General features: G+C 45.4%; 1 protein-coding gene and 1 pseudogene across 2 annotated transcripts; both read right to left on the minus strand.

Annotated features, from left to right (window-relative positions):
• LOC310770679 (deoxynucleoside triphosphate triphosphohydrolase SAMHD1-like) lies at positions 1-26,965 on the minus strand (the record flags this gene model as incomplete). The annotated part of the gene is made up of 14 exons (XM_083663416.1): positions 1-1,413; positions 4,673-4,810; positions 5,586-5,690; positions 5,870-5,953; positions 12,209-12,348; positions 12,883-12,998; positions 13,148-13,239; positions 13,345-13,453; positions 13,586-13,686; positions 21,882-22,016; positions 25,202-25,272; positions 25,500-25,615; positions 25,940-26,100; positions 26,870-26,965. 14 exons carry the CDS (start codon positions 26,963-26,965, stop codon positions 1,273-1,275), a joined length of 1,605 nt encoding a protein of 534 aa, XP_083519542.1. The 3' UTR covers positions 1-1,272.
• Positions 15,489-18,648, minus strand: LOC310770673 (coiled-coil domain-containing protein 57-like; annotated as a pseudogene). Its single transcript has one exon. The product of its transcript is annotated as a coiled-coil domain-containing protein 57-like (transcript).
• Positions 26,966-26,985: the final 20 nt, after the last annotated feature.

Consider the following 26,985-nt stretch of genomic DNA (forward strand, 5'->3'; position numbering starts at 1 on the left):
TGCATGTTGCCCTCTGGTGTTGAGGGAAGGGAATTTTATTTTCAAACCATGGACAGCCACGATCTGTTTACAGACCCTTTTAAAGAGACAGGATCTCCCAATGAGTTAAGGTTTCCTTTTACCGTCTTTCAAAAATATAATTATTTTATACACAATGAGTATAACAAAACAAAGCAGCCTTTTGATCAAACAGCTTAGCAATGATCATTTGATGATACATTTGGGGAGAAGAAAACAATGTGAATGAATGGCATCCAAAATATGCCTTAACTGCAGTGGTAGAGATGGTTAAATTGGAGAAAGCAATGGGCAACTTGCAAGTTGAACTTACTGTGAATAAAATAAAGCACAACATATGTCACAGCAACCATAAAGAATCCCCAACCGATAGTTAATTAATTATAAGTTGTAAAATATAAAATTCCAAAAATAAATTCACATGTACAAACCAAATAACATTATATGCTTTAAATCCCCAAAACACAAATCAAATGCTCAACTTAAGACTCCATTACCCATATTGTAATGAAGTTACTTTCTGACGCACCACCATGCTCATATGACCTCCTGCTGATTAGTTACAGATCTTTTGTAAGCTTGGCAGTTGCGCAAAAACAAACAAAACAAAATATAGCTGCTAGCTGAATAAAACAATAACCTGATTCATATCAGCTGGTGTGCATGCTGTAAAAACACATTGCCCTGAAATAAAACAGTTTAGACAGCATAATTGATTGTCCAGAGTAGAGCATAGGTCCAGAGTAACTTTTAACTGGTAACAACTGCATGCTTATGATGGTTAATAATAAAATTGTGTGATTGAAGAAGACACATACCGGTACAGGATGTAGAAAGACAGAGCTTTCCTTGACATTCACATTATACGCTCATATTTTTCTTACTGTATGTTGACCCGTAATGATATGATCAGATGATAGTGGGTTACAACTTAAAATGTGACAAATACAACTGCCAACGGAAAGGGAATGTAAAATAAAATAGATAAAAAAAAAATCTAAATAAAACAAAGGTATAAATAATCCTTGGCATGCGGACAGGGCTCAAACCCTGAAGTACAGGCACTCAATATCCAATAATGCATCTCTGTGTCTTCTATTTGGAGTAAAAAACAGTGTTCAGTACTTCAAATAGTACTTCTCATCCTTGCTGTGCTCATCAACACACTCACCTTGTAGAAAAATAAAAAATTTCACTTAAAGTAACAGACTGTCCCTTTAACCAACCTGTCCCTTTTTAGGCCTCTTCCTCTTCCTAGAACTCAAAACTGCGTTTGATTTTGGCCTTCTGTTGCCCGCTGATGCGTGCACCGTCATCTTCAACACTCTCATCCTCAATGTTCTTGGCCCAGCTGTCTTTCAGAGGGGTCAGCTCAGGTGCGATCACATCTCCATCCTGAGTGCAAAAATCATACAAACATATCAGTGTGAATAAGAGCTGCATACCATAGAGACATTGCATGTAATAGGCCACGCCCATCACGGGGGAAAAGCTCCATTCATTTCCACACACCAGCATCATTTTCTTTGAATTAAACATAGCTAAAAGCTGTTGTGTGGTGAGCTGCGCAGACAACAAATGTAAAAAATCGCCAGTTAAAGTTTTTTTGTACTCCTGAGCAAAACAAGGAAGCCATTGAGAATTGGCGAGAAGAAAAATGTGGATCTAGCTGTCAAGAAGTAAATTGGAGTGTTCATCTTCCGTATATACGATCTTTTGGTGCAACACGCAACCATGCACGTGACATAGGAGAACGCCAGGATTGGACAGGAGTTTGTGTTTTCCCCCGTCTTGGGCGTGGTTTCTGAATGATGACGCGTTACGCAGTGTCTCTATGAAGTGAGTTAGAGGGAAGAAGAACACAATTTAACATTACTGAAGGGTAATGGTAATCATTTAGTTTAGGGACATAACGCAGTGAGGGAGCATTTAAAAGTCTAAAACAATCGAACATGATCCAGGGAGAGAAAGACAATTTTATTTCATGGGAGGAGAACAGAGGATTGGGATTTTTGTTTAAGTTATAAATGTATATTTACACCTACTAGTCCAGCCTGATGTCACCATTAAATATAGGCCTACTGTGTTTTCCAGGTAGTAAAAGTAATTAAGAGTTTTTAATATAACATACCGGTACTTCAAATGTTCATATGAATTGAGGATAACTGCGACAACAGGTTTTAGGGGGGATGCTGAAGCCCAGGATCCTATACGAGGAATCAGTGTGATGTCACAACGACAACAAACACCTGACTTCCAGGTGTTATGCGCAAATCCTTCCGCCTATGTAAATACATGCACCCGCACTAGGCACTGGAACATACATGGCAATAAAACGCCACTGAACAACCAGTTTGACGGTTGTTCAGTTTGACGGTCATGTTCGACTCACTTTCCATAAAGCCCACCAGCTTTGATATCTGTTGGCTAGTTGTTGATATATTGTGGCTCTAATATACAATTTTTATCGATGCGATAAGACTGTCATGGCAGCGACTTTCACTCCTCACTCTGGTGTACTCTGTTTCCACCCGGAATTATTTTGAAGCGAATTGTTTACCAAAATGTTGATCGGCCGATCCCTCGTATACAGCAGTTAACAAGACCTTTAAACAGAACGACTGCATGGCTGGACTGCAATGTATTCTTACCGGTGCGATGGCCGGTGGGCCGCTGGGTAGTTGGCCGGTCAGGTTGGTGAAAAAGTATGTATTATGTATTTGATTGGGCCGGTAGCGGCCCATTCAGGCGTCAATAATGAATGATTCTGGTCTCTGGAGTGGCCCTCTAACCAATGCTAATGTATAGCATTGTAATTTAGGATGTTACCTGAAGGCAACACAGGTGGTGACAGCCAATGACATGCACGGAAAACGTATGTATGTGTGTGTGTCTCTGACCCAGCTCCATGGGAGAAGAACCACAGAGAGAGAAAGAGAAACTGTTCCTCGTGTTATATTTATTTCCTCCGTCTTGCTGCTGCTCTGGGAGTGCACGCGAGAACTGCTGCATTAACCCACTCTGCTAACAGACGTGTTGTTCAAAGATGTTGTTGGTGCTCCCTCTAACTCCACAATGTGCAAGATAGTAATAGGCTATGTGTCTCTGTATAGGCGGGTGCACAACGCACACACCCTGCTTAGAGAGCAGCGCACACATGGGCCGCGGAGCCTATAGGGCCGGTAGGGCTTGAGCCCGACCTACTTTTGGGGAGTTGGACCGTCGTTTTGTGCAGAGAGACTTGCATGTGGCAGCTGCCCTGGAGCGCCTGATTGTGTCTGCAGCTGAAGGGGAAAAGGTCAGTTTCTCGTCTGCTATTCTGTGTCTCTACGAGAAGGATTTGAATGTTGACTCTCTCGGCACACAGCTTGATATGTTGCCAGACACAATCAAGCTTTTCGAGGAGGGCGAGGAGGAAGCAGGCAAACCCCTAACCGTGTCATCTGTTGTGTCAGCAATGAACAATACACCTGTGGCAAAAACACTCCTGCCAGATGTACACAAACTGTTAAAGTTGTTTTATACAATCCCCGTGTCGTCTATCCAGCGCCGAGAGGTCTTTCTTCCTCCGTCGTTTAAAGACCTATTGATTGATATATATTATGTGATCAACGACCTATATGCGATCAACAATGACACAAAAAAGACTTAATAGCCTGATGTGCGGCCATACACACAAGGACTATTTGGACAAAGTGGATGTTTCGGTGATTGCAAGGGAGTTGGTCCAGAGCAACGACAAGAGGACGCAGTTCTTTGGCAGAATGTAAAGAGATAGAGAGAGAAAGATATGGTGAGTCTGGCGTGTGTGTGGAGGAGGAGAGAGGGGAGAAAGTGTGTGTTGCCGAGGTGCAGCATCAGCTGGTGCTTTTTTGTGTTTCACTACTATATGTGTATTATTCTATCCCTCCTGTTCGCAAAGTAGTAGTAGCACTATTTAAACCACGAGGCTGAATCGAAGTGATGCTTGATTAATTAATTGATTGATATCGGAATCGGATTGATATAGGCTATAACCACAACTCCGCTCCATTTCAGTAGCAGGGACAGCGCCGCACGGCCCTATGCAAATAGCCTAAACTCACCTGTCTCCGATAATAAGCTTCATTTAACTAATGGAGTAAACTTCAAAAAGTTTAATATTGTTGTCTGATGTAGTCTAGTCTAATTTTTGCGGTTGAGCCCGACCTACTTCCGCCTTCCGCGGCCCCTGAGCGCACACACATGCTGACATGCTGCGCTGTTGAGACGCACAGTGTGCGACTGAAATGTCTGCACTTTTAAAAAATCAGTGTTATGTTTAGTACTGTACTTATGTCTATTTAAATAAGTAAACGTTGAGTTCTCACTGGGCACGTTTATTCAATGCTGCAACATCATTACACCTAAAACCCCTAGACCGGGTCATAACATGTGGCTTTATAAGTAAATCCCCAACCCATGCGAGCGTGAGCGAAGCGAGCGCGAGCTCGAAAAATTGGGCCGATTCGAAATTGTGGGCCTGTCTGACACATGGCAGGTAGCTTTTTTGGTCCCAGTCCAGCCCTGAACGACTGGATGATTGGACAAAATCCCCTCTATCAACACCACCCCTGGTCAGACATTGCAAAACTTGACAATTCAGTACATGTTAGCATCTGACTTGTGCATATACCTGAGGCTTAGAGAAATCCATGTTCATGCACCACTGGACAAAGTACTTCTTGGCTGCCTCCAGCCTCCTCTCATCAGTCTTCTTGTAGTAGACCCTGATCAACTGCTCCGCAAAGCACTTTGGCAGAAGTTTCGACACCTAACAGGAATGACAGTACAGTGTCCATTCTAAGGCCCAAACAAGAGTACAGAGGACTGATAGAGAGCTTCGTCACACAATACGACAATCACCTGAAGCTCAATATGAGCAAAACCAATGAGCTTGTGGTGGACTACCAGAGGAACAGGACACCCCTTGTCCTGGTGTCTTCTAGCCGACAGGAAGTGAAGAGGGTGGACTGGACTCATACAAGTATCTTGGGGTCCAAATTAATATAATTAATGTGATTATTAGGTCAATTTGAAGGATTTTTGTGTCTGAAAAAGGTCGTTTTCTCAGCAAAACATTATGATGTCACAGTGAAGTTGACCTTTTACTTTTTGGATAGAAAATGTCCACTTCATTTGATCAGACTGTATGTGTGAAATGTTGTCATAATTAGCATCTGAATTCCTAAGAGTTATGGCTAAAATAAAATAAAACGTCTTCTGTGAGGTCACAGTGACCTTGACCTTTGACCACCAAATTGTAATAAGTTCATCGTTGAGTCCAAGTGGATGTTTGAGCCAAATTTGAAGAAATTCATTCAAGGAATTCCTGAAATATTGCATTAACGAGAATTGGATATATGGATGGATTGGATGGATGGACGGGCGGACGGGCAGACGGACAACCCGAAAACATAACCCCTCCAGCTATGGCTGTCATCGGCGGAGGCATACAAATACAATTGAGCAAACAACAATTTAAAGCTACAAATAGCTCATGCAAAAAAAGACATTTAAATGTTTGTGGTCATTGCTTTAGCTCTGACCTGGTCTTTCCGTATCTGGTAGGCCTTGGTAGGGTCATTCTTACAATAGAAACGGACATTATTGATGGGGTTCTTGCTCTTCATGCCGTAGTCCAGCGCAATGACCTAAAAGATATGAGGGAGAGAGGTCTCTTTATCTCCACAAGTATAGACCATAAAAGGGAGTCTAGAAATCAAAACGATAATCAGTGAATCCCAAAACCTCAAGAAAAGTGAATTCCCCATTTTGGAGTGATCAGTAAATGAATTTGAGGAGATTAAAATAAATCAGCCTAGATACTCACGCTTATGACAAAGTCCTTTGCCTTCAGAACGATATCCTGAGTGTAACCCTGAGGCTTGGATTCGGCCACGTCACGTGCCCAGGCCTAAGGGAGGGGGAAGGGGGGAGAGATGGGAGGGGTAAGAGGTCTATATATTTAGAGGCTATGGTTACAGGTGACTTGTGACTTATTCCATCATGCCAGGACACTTTAAGTGACAGGCCCGGATGGCCAGAAATCATCACATCATTCACAATCAGATGTGAGAGTGGTCAGGTTCGCATTGTGATAGGAATTCTATGTAGTCTGGATGCAATCCATGCTGCAGTGTGCATGCAGGCAATGTAAAAAGATAGAGAGAGCAGGGCAAAGAAATGCAGACACAAATTTAAATAAGTACAACCACAAAACATAACCCAAGTGTGGATGATATTTAGAATCAGAATCAGAATCACTTTTATTGCCACAGTATGCAAGTTACATACAAGGAATTTGTCTTAGTGTCTGTATGCAGCGTAGCAGTCACATCAATATACAGAGATAAGAAGTAGGAAGAAAACTAAAGACAATCACAAAGTTGCAAAGTGTAATCAAATCGAGTAAATATATACAATATGAGTGGTGAAGTGTTCTGTGGATGATAAATATTAATTTACGTTGGATTTACATGAGATTTACAGACTGAGTTAAATAGACGTTAAATAGGCATTGGATTTACATGAATTTACAGTCTGAGTTAAATAAGACTTTACATTGAATGTACATTAAATTGACAGGCTAAGTTAAATAGGCATTAAATGTGCAGGGAATTTACAGTCCCAGTTAGACAGGCATTAAATTAGATACAGTATGAGTTCCAGTTTTATGGGGGGGAGTTCAGTTGAGTTTAGGAGGAGGTAGTGAGTTTGTGTGTGTGTGGGGGGGGGTTGTTGGTGAGGTCCTTGGCGGAAGGGGGTTTCCGGGCCTTGTTGGTGAGGCTGATGGCGGTTGGGAAGAAGCTGGTCTTGTGGCGGGTGGTTCTGGTCTTGGCAGACCTCAGTCTCTTGCCGTGGGGGAGTGTCTTAAAGAGTTTGTGGCCAGGGTGGGAGGGGTCAGCCATGATCTTGCGAAACCGCTTCAGTGTCCTGGCTGCATGCAGGTCCTGGAGGGATGGCAGGTTGCATCCGATTATCTTCTCAGCGCAGCGGATGATGCGCTGAAGTCTGTTGATGTCTTTGAGAGTGGCAGCAGCATACCAGACGGTGATGGAGGAGGTGAGGATGGACTCAACGATGGAGGTGTAGAAGTGCACCATCATGGCCTTTGGCACTTTGAATTTCTTCAGCTGCCGCACAAAGTACATCCTCTGCTGTGCCTTCTTGGTGAGAGCTCTGATGTTCAGCTCCCATTTTAGGTCCTGGCTGATGATGGTCCCCAGGAAGCGGAAGGACTCCACAGTGTTGACTGGGGAGTCACCCAGGGTGATGGGGGAAGGTGAGGCTTTGTTCCTCCTGTAATCCACAATCATCTCCATTGTTTTTTGAGCATTTAACACCAGGTTGTTTTGACTGCACCAAGTCACCAGATGGTCAACTTCCTGTCTGTATTCCGACTCATCTCCATCTGTGATGAGCCCTATGAGGGTGATATCGTCTGCAAACTTCAGGAGCTTGACGGACTGGTGACTGGAGGTGCAGCTGTTGGTGTACAGACTGAAGAAGTAGGGAGAGAGGACACCGCCCTGGGCAGCGCCGGTGCTGATGGACCGAAAGTCAGTGATGTGCTTACCCAGCCTCACGTGCTGCTTCCTGAACAAGTTCTCAACTAGAACGACCGCAACGTGGACTTATGCCTCCGCCATTAGTTCATTCTTGAGTCCAAATCGCCATTTGAGGCAAATTGGAAGAAGTTCCGTCAAGGCGCTCCTGTGATGTTGCGTTACAGATCTTGGAAATTGGGTGTGTGAGGTCACAGTGACCTTGAACTTTGACCACCAAAATGTAATCAGTTCATCCTTGAGTCCAAGTGGACGCTTGAGGCAAATTCGAAGAAATTCCATCAAGACATTCCTGAGATATCGCGTTAACAAGCTTGAAAATGGCATTCAAGAGGTCACAGTGACCTTGACCTTTGATAACCAAAATGGAATCAGTTCATCCTTGCGTCCAAGTCGATGTTTGAGCCAAATCAGAAGAAATTCTATCAAGCCGTTCTTGAGATATTGCGTTAACCAACTTGGGAATGGCGTTCATGAGGTCACAGTGACCTTGAAGTTTGACCACCAAAATGTAATCAGTTCATCCTTGAGGCCAAGTTAATGTTTGAGACAAATTTGATGAAATTCCGTCAAGGCTTTCCTGAGATATGGCGTTAACAAGCTTGAAAATGGCGTTGGAGAGGTCACAGTGACCTTGACCTTTGATCACCAAAATGTAATCCATTCATCCTTGCGCCCAAGTCGACGTTTGAGCCAAATTGGCAGAAATTCCATCAAGCCGTTCTTGAGATATCGCTTTAACGAACTTGGGAATGGCATTCGTGAGGTCACAGTGACCTTGACCTTTGACCACGAAAATCTAATCAGTTCATCCTTGAGTCCAAGTCGATGTTTGATGAAACTCCGTCAAGGCATTTCTGAGATGTTGCGCTAACAAGCTTGAAAATGGCGTTCGAGAGGTCACAGTGACCTTGACCTTTGACCACCAAAATCTAATTAGATCATCCTTGAGTCTAAGTCGATGTTTGAGGCAAATTTGATGAAATTCCGTCAAGGCATTCGTGAGATATCGCATTAACTCATTCAGGGCCAGTTTAGGACTGCCAATATTTAGCACAGGCCAAAGATTTTCATAATTGTTGGTCATCTTTCAAGACCCACAGTAAATTATCTATTAGCACCAGAGTGATTTGCAATACCTCAAAATGAAGATGTACGTCTCTGGGTTCACCAGGAAAAAAAAAGTGAGCTTTTAGCATGTTCTGTACTCTACTTATAGCCATTTATATACACCCTGTTTTCAGCCAAAAAGTCTCTGTGAGAAAAGAAATTGCAGAAAATGGCATTTATGTACACAGCACACAATATCAGGCAGAACTCGCTCTCAATTCTTTTATTTTGAACTGTATTGACATCAGACATGTAAATATTATTCATTATGACACAAATGACAAAAAATATATATATATATATATATATATATATATATATATATATATGAAGTAGGGTTGCACGGTATACCGGTATTAGTATGGTACCGCGGTTCCCTGCCGTTAAAAAGGATACTATACCACGTTAATTTAGTACCGATACTTAAAAAAATGTCATGGGTTGCGTCAGTGTGCGACCGTGGTGTTTGTTAGCGGAGGAGAGAGACACAGCGGCATTACAGTTGAGAGCCTGTCTCCCACCTCACGTGAAGGCAACACAGCCTTGCCTTGAACCAATGGTGACTCGTGAAAAGTGAAAAAAAGCTCGTCTCTGACTCTGTCTGCTTCATGTGGGGGCGTGTCGACTTTCCTCTCTTCCCTCTCTGCTCGCTCTCTGGCCACAGTCGTTCAGTCCTCACTACAGCACCCCGACACACAGGACAGACGCAGCGAAAATGGCAGCGGCTTCTTCTAGTCTTGCAAGCCGACCAACGCTTGTAGAAAAAGCAGATGCACGAAGCGAAATATGGAAATATTTTGCTTACGTTGCCGACAGCGAAGGCAAGCCCGTGGACACATCCAAACCAGTGTGTAAAAGGTGCTTCAACGTGACGCAAGCGAAAGGATCAAACACATCGAACCTGGCTAAACATCTTGCCGACAGGCACCCCGACCTGTTCAAAGAGTTTAAAGACCGACAGGTTAGCGAACGTGAACGATAAACATACATGCCCTCAAATAAGTCCAACGAGTATTGTGTGACAAGCGAACTTGTTTCACTGAAAAAGTTCGCTTGTCACAATAGCCTACTCGTTTACAGTGAAACACGAGGCAATGTGCTGGAGCACAGATCTCTGCCAAGGAGAAAGTCATGACATGTAACGTTTAGGGGAGGGGACATCAGATGACTGCATACCATGTACAATATTTAATAACACTATGGTCCTCAATGCCAGTGTTATTAAAGCTTTTACATGGTAAGCAGTCATCTGATCTCACCTATCCTAATATTTACAATAATCCCAATTATTAATGATATACGAATTCATTGTAAAAAACACCTAGCCTACACGTATGGGGGGGGGGGGGGGGGGGCTGGGAATACACCACATAATAAGCCTACATTTATGTGTGAAAATAATATATATTACTAGATTAACCATAAATCAGGCACTTCATGTTAATGAAGCTTAGGAGCTGCAAGTACAGAGTACTTTTTTTGGATAAAACAAATAGCTATAATAGTGTAGCAGCTGTGTGAAAATATATTTTATTTATATTATTTATAAGTTTAAACGGTTGACATTCCTTTAAAATATGTTTACAGGAGAGATTATGTTAATTTTACACTAGATAATAAAAGTTCTAGCATGTTCAGCGCCACACGTGGTGGCAGTACTACCAGCATGTAGTAAAATGACTACATGGCTGTGCATTACCTTGTTAAATCAATAAAATAAGTTTTAAGTTCCATGTTTTGTCCCCTCTATTTATTCCAATACTTTTCCTGATGTTTTAGTTTTTTGCCGTGGTATCGTTTCAGTATCGGTATCGAGATACTTAGGCAGGTATCGGTATCGAACTCATAATTTTGGTATCGTGACATCCCTAATATGAAGTGCTTTTTTTACATTCAACAATACAGTTTGCTCAGTGTGAGTGAGTGTACAGACAGACACACAGACAGACAGACAGACAGACAGACAGACAGACAGACACACCGACAGACAGACAGACAGACAGACAGACAGACAGACACACACACACACACGATCCCCCTTTTAGATTTCTAACCCCACTTAGGATAAGCAATAACCACGCCCTGTGGCGCTGGGATTGGCCAGGAGCAACACTGGAGGGCACGCAGCCCTCTGTGTGAAAGCCATTTATGTGGCGAGGCTGTGTGGAGGAGGAGAACAGCTTCTCCTCCTCGAACAGCTTCTCCTCCTCCACACAGTTGTGACTCCGTCTCGTCTCTTTCGGGCTGGCACATAGGAACGGGGTCCAGGGACCAGGATCGATCATGTTGGTCACGGGTTTGACTACTGCGGTTTCGATGTCCGCTGCTGTGCAGCAAGTCGATCAGCTCTGCAGCGCGGCGAGGGGGCATTTCAATGGCGTTTCTCCTCTGCAACAAGGAAGCGCGTTTCCTTTCCACCTTCTTCCTAATTTCAAACAACAGCTGCGGTATGCGTTTGATAACGTGCTGTCGGCTTGAGTTTGAGGTTAGGGACCCGAAACTATGTCACAGGCTGGGTAAGTGTTTCAACTATGCGCTGCACTCATAAAAACAAAAACACGTCAAACACGTCATTGGCCCTCTGGGCTATTCCTGATAACACGTCAAAGACGTCATTGGCCCTGAATGAGTTAACAAGCTGGAAAATGGGGTTTGAGAGGTCACAGTGACCTTGACCTTTGACCACCAAAATCGAATCAGTTCATCCTTGAGTCCAAGTCGATGTTTGAGACAAGTTTGATTAAATTCCGTCAAGGCATTCCTGAGATATCGCGTTAACAAGCTGGAAAATGGCGTTTGAGAGGTCACAGTGACCTTGACCTTTGACCTTTGACCACCAAAATCTAATCAGTTCATCCTTGAGTCCAAGTCGATGTTTGAGGCAAATTTGATGAAATTCCGTCAAGGCATTCCTCAGATATCGCGTTAACAAACATCGTACGGACGTACAGACAACCCGGATCCATAATGCCTCCGGCCTGGCTATCGCCGGTGGAGGCATAAAAATCACATGTCATTAGGGTGACCAGATGGGACAGGAGGTTGGGGGTTGTGGTCACGTCCTCCAGTAGGCTATATATTTCAAACATAACTACAGTACATGTGAACCAATGACTCAAACGGGTGGCTTAAGGGGAAAGGTCATACGGATTAAAATGTATAGAATTTAGAGTAACATGACTAACTGTGATAACTGATCATTTGTTATGAATATTATGGCGATCAGTTACAGATGGATAAAATAGGTTTGGTTCTGCTCGTTTCCCCTCGGCCACGGACCACCCATATCATTATGCACAAAGGACGCTATTACGTTAATAAAGGAGTACTCGTTCATTAATTAAGAGAGTACTCGAATATTTAAATTACTTAAAATGCCCATCCCTACCAGGATCCCGGGACAAGTGCTTGTAATTTGGGACTGACACGCTACGTCGTGAAAAATGAAATGTCAAGCGTAATGGACAAGTATACACGAAGACAGGAGCACACACCGGGTTCTCCTCCATGGGTTTCTTAGGCTGAGTTTCACCCACAAACTTGTACAGGCGCCGACAGACAATGTTGCGTAGAATCTGCCTCGATTTAGCCAGATCCGGGGAAGAGGAGTGGAGTATTTGTTCAAACACAGTGTCTATAGGGTTGGGCAGAGTAGAGGACCGGTCAGACAGATCAATTAACGACAACAAAGGTAATTCATTTCATACATTTCTCGCTGGGACTTTACTGTCCCTAAAGATAAAAGTTTGCATATTGAGTTGACAGTAAAAACACAAGAAAATAGACAGAGGGGTAGAGAGGACTGATAGAGCTTCGTCACAAGGTGCAACGACATTCACCTGAAGCTCAATAGCGAGGCAAAGTGACCGCCTACTTCCTGCTTCAGCACTGTACCAGAGATTTTTATCCGCCATTTATTTTCCCAGACATTTTGTAAAATGCTTATAAAAGTCTTTCTGATTCTGATTCTGATTCTGATAAAAATAGTTTTACTTCGTCAAACCAAACGGTTCAGATATATTTAGAATTGGGAGAGACTACATCGAAAATATTTTCTTTAAATCCGCAATTTTTTTAACGTATCCTGGTATCTTGCCTATCTCCTCCCTGTTTCTTAGTGTTCTACAAACATGAGCTAAGAGGACATACTGTAGTGGCCTCCACTGACCTGTCAGCTTGGTGTAGGCCTCCATGTCATCAATGGCGGTGGAGAGGGTGAACATCTGCCCCTTTGAACCTTCGATCTGGATGTGTTGGTCTGCTTTTAAGAAGGACTCTGTGATCCTGGATAATCAATTCCAAAAATGTCATTTTTGAGAACATCTATCACACAAGATATAGTGAACCATAGACCAAAGGCGAGAAGCTACATAAGACACAAGACCAAGCTACATCAGATGTTGCCAAAGTACTAATGTAGGCAGAGCACTCACATGGTCTCTATGATGTTGCCCACTTTGTGCTGGTAGGCTCTTCTGTGGAGACAGTTCCTGGTGTGGAACAGATCATACAGATTCCCGACTTCCTGTTGAGGGAATTCACATCTAGTTCAGTCTTCTTAACTAATAATGGGAATGGATTGCTGTTTAAATCAGAGCTGAAAGTGGGGGCCTGTTTGCATGGTGAGCACCTTGTCTCTGGTGCAGATTTCCTTCTTCCCTTCCACCTCACACACCCTGGCAAACTGGAGGAAGCGGTGATAGTCAAAGTTATTCTGGATGCCCAGGTGGTAGCAGTCCCTGAGGAGAAACCAGTGAGAGATATATGAAGAGAACTAATAATCAAAACGATATCGGATCAGGTCACACGTATGAATTCTTCATCAGTCCGTGGTCAAAAGTGAATTATCACAATTAATCAATGAGGCCCACCTGGCAAAGTAGTCCCACTTATCCACATCGATGCCATTTCTTTTGTTGGCCACGATTTCATAGAGGAAGGACTTGTCCTCTGACCGACCCTTGTACGGCCACTGTGGAGACAGCAGCACAACACGGCATTAGACACAGTCTGGTTAAACCAATGGTGCAACTGACTGGTTGGTGATTAGGGCTGTCAAAATTGGCCAAAAATGATGTTCAATTATCCCCTTCTAAAAAACACAATTAGGTTCGAACAGTGTGTGAAATACCCGGTGGCAATCGGAGGCTCCCCCCTACATAGTTGTATAGCTACAAGATTGCATGGATGCAAACCAAGGCAATCAACTGCTTTCTCACTGGTGCCCCGGTACCGTTCCCGAGCACACTTGGTGGTCTGAGGAGCGCTTTGGCGTGCCCGGGCACGGAACACTTGCGAGTGTGGAAGCCAACCGAACCACATAGACAACACACGGGCGAGGATAAACTCCAGGCATAGTTGATGACGCAAGTGCACTCTGTTCCGTTTCCGAGCGCGGAAGAAATGTTGTAATGTGAAAGCTGACCAGTGGGGGAGAGGGGAGGCAATCGTTCCAGGGTGCGGAACGGAACGAAAGCAATCGTTCCCAGTGAGAAAGCAGTAAAGCACCCTAAGTTATACAGATTTTCATACACATCACCAAGGCTAATTTTGTTAACAATAAGGCCACTCACAAATAAATACAGTATACTCTGCAACAACTCCAGGCCCATGCACAGATAGACCCCAGGAGGTGCTCAAGCACCTCCCCTTTTGGCCTCTGATTTGCCATCACAAGATGGTCTCTAGTAATACTTCCTTGGCATGGTAGGCTATAGCTTATTTTTTATTATAGAGCTTTGATTTGCTTTGATTATTATAGATAAGTAGGCTGTACTTGCAAGCTCTTTTCTTAGTAACCTGCCCATCCCTGCTACAGATGGCAGGTTAGAGATATGCAGGTATGCCTGTACAGATCCAGATTGTTATCAAGGTGTTATCATTTACTCTGGATTGTGAAGAAGAACAATGCTGTCAAGCAGGTGATTTCTGTGATGAGCAAACATTCATCCAGAGTGACAGAGAGGAGGAACTAATCATCTCTGCACAGCTCTCAAGATGCCAGGTTAGATGTGTTTTTGTTGGTATGCGTACATTGGCTATAGAGGTACAGTAGTAGAGGCAGGTTCATTATTAGTTCCTCATCTCTGGTCATCACTGAAGTCATCTGCTGCAGTGTTGGAATGAAAAGCCATGGCACATTGTTGTCCCATCCCTGCCATAACACCATAACATCTTGTTACTTACCAACATACTCTGCATACCAACAGAGGCTCCTCTGACCTGCCATCAGGGCAGAACTGGGCACAGTACATTGTTTGCTGTTTTTAATACTTTAATACATGTAGGGAGTCAGTCAGATGAAGGATGATGCTTTAGTCAGGTTTACAGTATTTGATTCCCACTCCCGTTGACTCTTTTAATGAAGCGCTCTATTGAGATGAAGGTGAAAGCAGGTCAAAGCCATTGTCCCTTATTAATTTAGCTTATTAAATGGCTTAATAAATCTATACCAATCACAAAGGAGGAGATGTAGCTAAAGAGAAGCAGGTAAGAATTGAGATGTGTACTGTGTGAAAGGGGCTGGAACTCAACATCACAGATGTCCCTTACCACTGTGTCAATGTTTGTCTCATGAAGGTCACCTGTTGGACTTCATATCTTACCCAACTTGTTCTCTACCACTGCATCTCTGGGTGTGTGCTATACTTTATTAAAAAAAAGCCTCTACCTAGCCAGAATTGGCATTCATGCAATGGTCCAAGAACACTACGTTCTTCCACACTTCCCCTCCCTTCAACACACATCGCTTCACTGGTCCATCCATCCGGACCATCAGCACTTGATATTGTGGTTTGTGATCTTGCTGACCCTGCAGCCTGTCTTGGCTGGGTGAGGGTGTAATGTCATTCTAGTGGGTTTCCTCCTCTCTTGGGCCTGTCTCTGTGTCTGGATAGGGGCCCTGACCCCCTGCACCCTCAAATGGACATGGACTCCAGCGCCGCTGGGCTCAGCCAAGTCCCTGGTGCTCGGGTCCCCTTCACCTTCAATGAGTATTGACGGACTGAGGCCTCGGTCCAGCATCTTTCACACTTGCTTTAGCGAGCCCTCCGATGCCACCGCTGACATCAGGGGCCCGGCGGGCGGGAGGGGTGCAGAAGCAGCGAGCTCGGGGATTGGCTGAGTGGAGGAGGCGTGTTCACTTTGCTCCTTGGACGCTCAGGCCCACCTGTGTCTTTGGGCCCCTGGGTCCAGGGTTTGGCAGCCACGTTTGTGCCCGACCTCCACTGTTGGTCTCAGAGAGCAGCGGCTGAACCACAATGGAGGGCCCCTGCCTCTGAGCGTACTGCAGCTCCTGGGAGGTGAGCTGGTACTGCAGCTGTTCCAGAGCAGACAGACGGCCATGTTGGTCCCCTTGCTTCTCTATGGAGAGCCTCTCTGGCTCCATTGACTGCACTGGTCTGACAGAGGCCTGGGGGACCTGTAGTCCAGCAGTGGTGGTGGTGTGGGCTCGCAGACGGTTGCCCATCTCTATCAGCTGCTGCCGCTCCCTGCTCAGACGGGCGATACAGCGAGCCGCCTGCTTCAGCTTGGCCTGCAGGAGAGGTGCGTTTGGTTTACCACCTGGCACGTCCCCTGGCACACCGGCAGACCTCAGGCCCAAGGCCAGCTGCTGCCGCCGGAGACACAGGTTCTCCTCCTGGAGCTGTCGCACCATCTCACTCTGTTCACACACAATGGGCTCCCGCCTGCTAGCAATGTCCAACTTCAGTGCCGAAACCTGGTTCCCCAGGGCAACAGACTCCAGGTTGTTGAGGACATTTCCTTTCTGGTACTCCTCCTTCTCTCGCCTCACTTCCTCCAGCTCCATCTCTACTGCGGCCAAACGCTGATGAAGACCCGCCTCCTCACACACCCCCTTCCTGCGCTGATTGGCCACTTCCAGACGTAGCTCCTCCCCTTCCACCTGCTTGGCATGGCACTGTTGCGTGAGGCTGGAGAGGGCAGACTCCAGATGTGCCACTCTCACCTCCTGCTTCTTCAAGGCAGCAGTGTTGCTGACTTTCTCCATACGCAGACCGCCAATAGTTTCGTTGAGTGATCTGATGTGGTTCTGTAGGTACGTGTTGTCCAGAGCCACGGGGGCCAGGGCCTCAACAGGTCTGTCTGTGGCTGCAGCTGGATTGAGGGGTCCTACAGGGCCCTCTAGCTGTCCCTCCAGGTGTCTGCACCGAGCCTTCAGCAGTGACACCTCCTGCTCCAGGCCATGACTGTATTCTGGAGGAACTGGAAGTGCTGTGCTGGTTGTAGAGGAGTTGCCAGTGGGCTGTGCTGGTGGTCCACTAGCCACCTGTATGCTGGTAGTAGGGATGGTGGAGGAGATGACAGGGCCGCTTGGAGGCTGGGCTGGGAGATGGCTGAGATCCATATCCTTCCTCATCTGGGCCACCACAGCCCTCAGGCTGCTGCTCTGCTGCTGCAGGCGACGGATCTCCTCCGATGCCAGATCACTCATGTTTGGTGTGAAACCCTGTAGTGCCTGGTCTCTCTCCACTGTAACAGAACGCAGTAACAGTCAGGTCCTGTAGCTCTCTGTCTCGTTCCCTCAGCTCCGCCCTGGTCTGGTCTCTGGCCTGGGTCAGGCCCTGTATGAGCTGCTCACTGGCCAGGTAGTGTTCAGCCTTGGTGTCCTCACAGCGTCTCTGCCACTCCAGCTCCAACTGGACTCTCGTCCGCTCTAAAGCCTTCTCTCTGTCCAGACCTGCGCCCAGCTGCAGCTTGTATCTCTCCACCTCCTCCCTGCTCCTCTCCAGTTCACCCCTCAGTTTAGCCTCTCTCTCCTGCAAGGGCAGCATTTCCGTCTCCTTGGCAACAGCCTCCTTGGAGGCTGTTGCCAAGGAGGCTGATGTACAGTACTTGTCCCAGCCAACTTGCGTCACCTCCAACTCTGAGCGAAGCCTCTGTGCAGTCTTGTCTCTCCGTTCCAGCGCTTCCCGCTGGTCGCTCTGTGCCCGGCGCGCCTGTGCAGCCATCACCTCCATGTCCTCCTGCAGCTTCACCACATGTCTCTCAGCGGTCTGCAGCTGCTGGGTGTGGGCCTGCCGCTGGGCCTCCAGCCGGGCCTCGCACTCCCTCAGAGCCCGGTCCAGATCCTCGTGTTGTGGTTATCCTCCTCCTTCTTCAGTTTACAGACCTCACTGCTGGCAAGGATCACATGATTAAGGAGCTTGAGGACAAGCTGAAAAGGATGGAGACCAATCTTCCAGGCGCTGTGTTGGAGCTGGGTTTGGAGCTGTTGACAGAGCTCCTCAGAGGCCTGCAGAGCCTCCACAGCCTGGACCTGGGCCTGGAAGTGCACCTCCATCTCTTTAGACAGCAGCTTCACGTGGAGTTCATGAGACAGCACCACACCTCGCATCTCATCCATTTTCAGGTTGAACTCGTGTTCCCGGAGTCTGAGATCGTTGTCAAAGTCTGCCGTCATCTCCCGTCTCTGTAGGGCCAGCTCTCCTTCCACCTCTATTATCCGGCGCTGCAGATCCTGTTTCATCCTCTCATACTCCTCCCTTTGCTTCTGAATGTCAGCAGCCATAGAGCCCTGCAGCTGGTCCAGCTGCAGGCTGTGCTTAGCAGCTCGGTGCTGGCCGGCCCTCAGCTCCTCCTCCCTCTCCTTGGCCTCCCGGCCTCTCAGCTCCTCCAGCTTGACTACCTGGATACGCAGCTGGCTCAGCTCCTTCTGTCTGTTGCTCTCTACAGTCAGTGACATGGTGGCCACAGCATCGTATCTCTCCAGCTCTGGGTCTCTCTCCTCTAGGACCGCCAAGTTGAATTGGAAATCCTCCCTCAGCTGCTGGAAGCGTTGCCTCAGGGAGGAGCGCTCGTCCTGGGCCTCTTTGAGGGAGCTCTCCAGCTGCTGGAACCTGAGAGACTGGAGCTCCTTCCATTCCTTCTCCTTACTGGCCAGCTGAGCCTCCAGGTCCCCATCTGCCTGCATGGTCAAACTGGGATACACCTAGGAGTTTTGACACCCTCTTCTCTTGTCTTCCATGTGACGTAAACGCTTCCCATGGAAATCATCCGGTACGTTAACACATTGAGTGCCAGCGACGCCATATGGCGTCATTAGAAATTTACCGTAGAGTGCCAGCGACGCCAAATGGCGTCAATAACTCAAAATTGTTTTTTTGACGGGGGGGGGGGTGTCCATCTCAGCTTCTTACATCGCCTCTTACAATATGAGAGCTATTGAATGTGTCTAACCTATTTTACAGAACCCTTAGGTGGTGACAGCGCTCTCCAGATGAGAGAACGTGGAGTAAAACACACAGAAGAAGTCGTTGGGGAAAAGGAAATCGCATCGCATCCGTCCGTATGCAGCTGCTTCATTGAAGCATAACGTTTAGCTGTGCCCCTGCAGCAGCCAATCTGCTATCACAATTGAGCACCTCCGTGTGCGCTGCAACAGCCCATTCGCATGATCAGCCGTGGATTTGTTATTATTCTCAACTGGAAGCATGGGAGCTGGTACACGCGGCTGTAAAAAAGCTGGATCTAGCGGACTTTTCAAGTGCTGAGCACACGCAGAGCAAACAGCAGAGCCGAGCAGAGCAGAGAGACACCCCTCCCACAACGGGGGGGGGGAGGAGGAGGGGGGGAGGTGGGGCACGCAGAGCAGCACACAACACTGACCCAGACAGACCCAGACAGCAGGACAGGGTTGGCAAACGCAAGCCAGAATATCCGATGCCCACCAGCAGAAGCAAGAAGCTGCAACCAGCAGCGCACGCAGGGGCCAGCGCTGCTGGTTGCAGCTAAAAATATTATTCTTCCAAACAAAATTCCCTGGCCTTCACTGTTTTATTGAAGGAAATTATTTTTGAGGTGTGACTACATCAGAAAATTAGCTTCAGAGTCAGTGATGTGCTTGAAATGTTTAATTTCACAAAAGGCTCATTATCTCAGCTCGTAGAAAAAAAGGTCTGTTTTTCGTTCAATCAAGCTATCTTCTCCGGCTCATAACTAAAGAACGGAAAATGGGATCAATAAACTTTTTTTTGCAGGTGATAGAAGAGAGTCTCATCGTTATTTGTGCGTGTTCAGTGTTTACATAGTAATTATTAAAGAAATTATATGACTGTTTTAAAATGCATTGCGGCCTATGTGGCACAGCAAGCAACCTTTTGCCCAAGGGCCGTGGCACTCAAAGTGTTAACATGCTATTCACATTTTAGTGGAGAGCAGCAAGTATAGAGAGCAGCCACTCTGCTGCACTGTTGTGGGGAAAGCCATCGTTGTCCAAGTCGTTGAGCGGGCGTAGGGTTTTTGAGGTGAAACGGACTGAGCACAAGTTTTAAGTTCTTCACCTTAGAGTTGCACAGCGCTGCAGTGTGTTGGTCAGCCAGTCTCATGTGTTACTGTTGAGTGAGCACTGCTCTGCTGCACTAACATTAATGTTGGTCTCCGAGTGACGGCGAGTTCAGAATGTAACGTTCGTCTGGCAAAGGTCATTATTGAGTCATTTGAAGATGAACAACAAGATGTTTTGACAAGATAGGCTGTCTGCGCCATATAGTCTCTGGACGCTGCGGCGGCACTGCCGTCACAGTTAAGTTCCACACACGCAAAACTGTATGGGTGCTACTGCTGTAAATTATTTCATAGCATGTGTGACATAATTGCACTGTACAGCCCTCACTGATGACATCACAATTGCGTGATTGATGACATAAATTCAGACTTTTTCCTCCGAATTCATTACATTACGTCATTTGGCAGATGCTTTTATCCAAAGCGACTTACAATAACACATTTTTGTCAGCAATAGAGCAATCAACTATGCAACACAGTCTATGACAGCTACAACTTCTGAAGAAATAGTGGTAAAGTTTTTTTGTTGTTTTTTTAGAGAGAGAGAGAGAGAGAGAGAGAGAGAGAGAGAGAGAGAAAGATGTTAGTTCAAGAAGGGGCCAGGTGGAGCCTGAAAGGTGTGTTTTAAAGTCCCTGGAAACCAGAAATATTTCTTTATTATTTAGCATTTTGAGTTCATCACATCACAGGAGCCTATGTTAATAAGCCACCAGCCAAATTTGAACGATGATGAACGTCGCAAAATATATAAATTTAGGTTTGACAGTCCTGGCAAAAGTCATGAGAATCAATTATTTTTTAGAGTGTATTTTCTCCCGCGGACTGTGTGGGCGTGTCCCGTCTACAGCAGGGAAATTTCCCTCTCTCAGACCTCTCTCCTCTCCTCGGAGAGGGAGAGAGAGAGAGATGGTTTGTGTGTGTGTGTGTGTGTGTGTGTGTGTGTGTGTGTGTGTGTGTGTGTGTGTGTGTGTGTGTGTGTTCGCGTGTTGCTGCGCGCATAGCGTACTGACGGTCATCTGTCTATCTGTCTATCTGTCTGCACGCGCGCACACACACACACACACACACACACACACACAGCAGCGCCGCAGCAGGCAGAGGAGAGGTTTCTACACACCGCCGACGAGACTAATCTCTGCTCTGCCACTTCGAGTGCACAGCGCTTCTGTCTCCCTCCCACCGTGTGCTGTGTTCGTTCGTTCGTTCTCTCTCTCTCTCTCTCACTAGTCCAGAGAGAGAGAGAGAGAGAGAGAGAGAGAGAGAGAGAGAGAGAGAACGAACGAACGAACACAGCACACAGAGTGGGAGGGAGACAGACAGACACTGAGCAGCGCTGTGGGGGCAAAGAACGCGCGTGTACAAAGGTTATATAGAGCTTATGACCTCATAATCTCCTGCGTTTTAGCACCTCGCGGACTGCTCTCTTCAATGAGGAAGTACTTTGTAGAATCTTGTAGAAAAGTGTCGATTTTAAGGCTTTGGGTTGAAAGTAATGTATAATAATTTCGGAGGCACACAATTACTAACATAAGACCCTAAATAACATAGTTAGAACGTTTTTGTGGATTTTGGTTTCCAGGGACTTTAAGTTTTTGACGAAAGATTGGCAGTGAAGCGGCCGTCCTGACCATAGGGGGGAGCTCATTCCACCATTGAGGTGCCAGGGACGAGAAGAGTCGCGATTGGGATGAACGACTTTTGAGCCCCGTAGTGAAGGGGGGCGAGGCGTCCTACACTAGTGGAGGAGCGGAGGGAACGGTGAGAGGTTTGGAACCTGACCATAGATCAATTTAGCCAAGTCACACACTTTTCTAATGCTTAAAAGTCTATACACATTTGTAGTGTGTGTTAATGACTGACCGAGACGGGTCCACCGATCTGCTCCTTGATGAAGATCAGGTCCTCAGGCAACACCAGGCCATGATCCTTCATCACCGGCTCCAGGCCATTATCACTCACCAGGTAGTCAAACATCTCTTGAGAAGCAGTCTCATGCTGCAACACAACAGGCACACAGATGCATATTAAGATGAGAACGTGAACATTCACCATTTCAAATTGTCTTGACTCACTAATCAAACAGAAAGAGCTTATCTAAGAGTTTACTACAATGACAGGCATACTCACATATAAATGCTCATGTGTGGTTAGAATTAAACAGATTCATATCTTCACAGCGACTGAGAAGGTGTCCTATTTATTTCGACATATTCATATAGAATTATCCACGACAATAACAGTCCAGGATACAAACTTGAATGGTTCTTATCTCTCTCACGTTTGATAAATTGTATTAATGACACCATGACTAAGAGTTCTTATCACTGAACCTTATCAGGCTGGACACTGTAATAATGACTATCTTAGTTGACAACTGTTTTGCTTACTAGTCATTTGACAGGAATTGCTTAGCAGATCAGCCTTGGTTTAATTATATACAAAAAACACCATGCTGTTCACTTACATAGTTCTGGCTTTTTGAAAACTTCTTGTTAAACCATATTTTAAGAACACCGGAGAGGTCAGGTCAAGCTTTGTGAAACTAAAGTTTTAGCTTCCGAATTGCTAGAAAATAGCCAAAATAAACAATAAATAATAAATAAATAATTGGACAATCCAACAGCATGTTTGGGCTGGATTATTACTGTGGTTGTGGATTGCAGACATGGGACCAAGTCACTTCGGTCCAAGTCTCAAGTCATTTTGTTTTGGGCAAGTCAAGTCAAGTCAAGTCACAGGTTTTGTCAAGTCAAGTCAAGTCGAGTCCCTAGTTAAGGCAAGTCAAGTCCCAAGTCAAGTCACTTTTTTTTTCCACGCCCAAATACTGCAGTCTTACCTTTGTTTATAAAGAAAAAAGACATGGTATTAATACCTGTCTAATAGTGGTGATATTATTGGCCAATTTACAGTATCTAACCCGTTCAAAAAGTATGACAAATTTAATTTGTATTCTAATCATTGATATTCAGTGAAATAAATGTAATCAAACAAAAGTCAAATAACTTTATAAACGCTTATTTATTTCTTAACTGCTTCTCAGTAAAAAAAAAAAAAATCTGCCACGTCAGTTTTAAACTGTGAATTAGTGACAGGCTGACAGCCATACTACAATGTAATCAAACAAAAACAAATAGCTTAAACTTAGAGTATTTACCTCTTCTCAATCAAAACATATTAATATAAACAAGGCTAGGTGGAAACGTAGTAGTGCAGAAAAGCATTGTTGAACCTGTTGACACACACACACACACACACACACACACACACACACACACACACACAGCTGACAACATGTACCTCTCCCCCCTCCAACCCAGGGCTGACACATAGGCTACATTTGCATAATGTCCCAATATGCATTGTGGTTGACAAGGAAGCAACCAGATGAAGCTAAATAAGTGGTAGATAGTAATATTTCTTTTTACCAAATTTTTACCACAAGTTGTAATATTTCAATGTTGGCCAAAATAAAAATTTAAAATTGACTTTATGAATTAACACCCTAAGTCTAAAGCACATTTTCAGGCGGGGTATATATACATCTCACAACTAGAACGAGTTGTAGGATGATTAGGAACTTTGGAGACCACCGTGTTGCGCAAGCTTGTGCATAATATTTTAAGATCTCTTGGCGTGCTCGCAGTCTACAGATCGAACCGATAGTCTACGGGCCTGCGCTGGCCAAAAGTATTTAATAAATATTTCCTCTCAATCACTGTTAAACAGTGAAACACTGACAGCCAGACTACAACATCAAACGTTCCGCCCCTGTCCCTTCTGCCTGTTTGAAGAATATCGCAGCTGTGTGCAATCCAGTGACATGATTGATTGACGGCCAGTCATCCAATCACGACAATGCTATAAGGCGGAGCATGACTGGATGACAATTTGTCATTGGATCACTCAGTCATGTTCCTCCTTATAGCATTGTCGTGATTGGATGAGCGGCTGTCCGTCACGCTCCTCTCTTCGTCTCCTCTCCAGCTTGCACTCCCCGCCATGCACTGACTGACGCATACCGGACAGACAGAGAAACTTGGACAATGTTATGTTATGATTTAATTATTTAAACAGACAAACACAAACAAGTCATCCAAGTCATCACCTCTCAAGTCAAGTCAAGTCTCGAGTCTTTAACTTCCAAGTCCAAGTAAGTCTCAAGTCATTTATGTTTTTGTCAAGTCAAGTCACAAGTCATCAAAACAGGGACTCGAGTCGACTCGAGTCCAAGTCACCAAGTCTCAAGTGCCCATCTCTGGTGGATTGATAGATTCTTAGGAATCTAGCATATCCTTGCTGCTAGAGATAGTTTTCTGAAGTATCTAACATTGGACATTGGTTTAAAACAGTTCCAGCTTGCATATTGACAGCAGATGTGTCTTGTCGTTCAGTTGGTCATTCAGCCCTTTCAATCAGAGCCTCACAGTGCTGGAACTGTGTGGCAGTACTTATCAAAGAACTTAATACAGTTAAATACTGTTTGTGATTGAACCAGTCCAGTTTGACAGTGCTGTGTTTGTCAGTGATGTCATACATAAGCATTGTGACATTACTTTACTCCCTGGCGAAAGTCGTTCCACTACTCGTTACATTACTTTTGCGTTACTAACATCGCTTGAGTGAAGTAATGTGCGTATCTCCACCCCTCAAAAGTTGTAGACAGCGCTGCCATCCCCCCCTCCCCCTACAGCCCCCCCAAACTGACTCGAACTCCTATGAAAGTTGGTGCTACAATGGATCGGCCAGAGGGATGACTGCCTCCGATTGACATGAAACATCCTATCGTCACTCCTCATGCCTAAATCTAACCAATCATCACTCCTCCCCGTCCCTCTAGTCCATCCATTCTAGCAATTAACGGCTTTTAACAGTCAGCTGTGGTGTTGCGCAATCGTGCATTAAAAAGCACTGGAAACATTGGATGTTTTTTTCCAGAATCCTGCAGATTCAATCCCGATCCTGCTGATGATTGAAGGATTTATGTAATGCAAGTAATGACAGTGTTTGATTTAGTAACTAATGTGATTACTGGATTTAGGAGCCGTAACGCCTTACACTACTCGTTACAGACAACTGTAATGTGATTACAGTAATGTGTTACCCCTCAACACTGACCAATATATGACATGGGACTATAGAAACAAAATTAAAAAATATATATAAGGGGGACAGTTTCTCACCTTCCATTTCAATCCTGGACGCGCTCTGGGGATGAACATGCCATCGAACATATGGGAAAAAGGCCCATGTCCTGGATAAAGAGGGATATGGAGATGTTACTGATTTGTTTGCGTGTGCATTAAACTATTCATGTTTATATCTTACCAAGTCTTGTACCAAATAGAAGCTACTGAAGCTACAGTTTCAGTTTTATTCTGACTCCCAACCACACCCAGTTATTAATGATCAGTTACATGAGATGAGTCATGGCATGGCACAGTGTGTGTGTGTGTGTGTGTGTGTGTGTTCTTAACTCACCCAGGTCATGGCAGAGACCAGCGATCTGCACACAAAGGATGTCCCTGCGCGAGATGAGGAGTTCTGGCTGCCTGTCATTCAGTGCTTGTACAAGCCGTCCTGCTAGGTGTCCCACCCTGCAGCAGGGCATCAACAACAGAACAACCCCTTTCACAACCACTGTGTGACCATCCTGCTGCTACCCACCTGGAACTAACACATCATGAGCTTTTGATGCATCAGAGTTGACAATTTAGTCTGCTATCAGGCTAAAAACTTTATATTTTGCATTGATGACTCTGTTGACTGTTCTTTACATGTTTTCAAATAGGTTTTATTGTTCTTATTGTGTGTGTTTTACTGCACCCTGTCTGCAAACCAAACTTCCCCAATAGTAAACATTTTGAATCCACACACACACACACACACACACACACATCTGAAAACACACACAGACATACCCAATGGAGTGTTCAAAGCGGTTGTGAGATGCACCAGGGAAGACATAGTAGGTTCCTCCCAGCTGCTTGATGTTTCGTAGTCTTTGGAACTGGGGTGTGTCTATGATTCGGATGAGAAGTGGGTGTATCTCCACATGCCCATGGATGGGATCATTAAACACCTGGTAGAAAACAGCACACCAAACAGCTAGGATTAGAAAAATATACACACGTATTGTATTATTTATCAGCTAAGAGACTGTTAGTTAAAAACAAATCTGTGCCTGTCTTTCGGGAGGCAGGGAGGCCGTCTTTACCTCTTGTAGTGTGACATATTCAAAGACCAGCGTCTTGGCATCTGGGATGCCTCACAACACCCAAATGAAAAGTCTATCATGCCAGTCTCTTTTTGGTATTGTCACAGTTGGTTAATATGATGGTTGCTGGTTACCCCTGTTGTGTGATTTATGGCATCGCGTGAGGCTGTCATAGGAAAGTGGGAGTTGATTTGAAGGGGTGTCTCTCGGCCACTCCAACCAAGGAAGACATGTTGTCTCCCCCGCCTCCTGTTCTCTCTATTCTCTTTATTCCTTTATTTTCACGTATGGGTGAGTGTGTGTGAGATACTTTTCTGTTAGCGTCTAAACTAATGAACGGAAGCTGGTTGTAGCTAGCTTCCACACCCCGGCTTGGGCTATCCAGTAAAGCACGAGCCGTCTGCCTCGGCCGGCCTGCTGTCTGCGCCCTACGCCTGTGCCGGGTAAGTCAACCTCCCTTTCACAAACTTTCCATCTGGCAGCCTTGTGGGTCTTTGGTTCTGCCGTGGTATGTTGCGGGTCCAGTTCATCTAGACATGAGCCTATCTCTTTTTAGAACCGAAACCGTGACAGTATCGTCTCGCATAGTTTGTCTTCCTGGCCAGGAACCAACTCATTCGTTGCACAACCACACCTGTGCCAGGTAAGTCAACCTCCCTTTCACAAACTTTCCATCTGGCAGCCTTGTGGTTATTTCCTTCTGCCGTGGTATGTTGCGGGTCCAGTTCATCTAGACACGAGCCTATCTAT

This window comes from Poromitra crassiceps (assembly GCF_964638095.1).
Source record: "Poromitra crassiceps genome assembly, contig: HAP1_SCAFFOLD_171, whole genome shotgun sequence".
NCBI classification, from domain to species: domain Eukaryota; kingdom Metazoa; phylum Chordata; class Actinopteri; order Beryciformes; family Melamphaidae; genus Poromitra; species Poromitra crassiceps.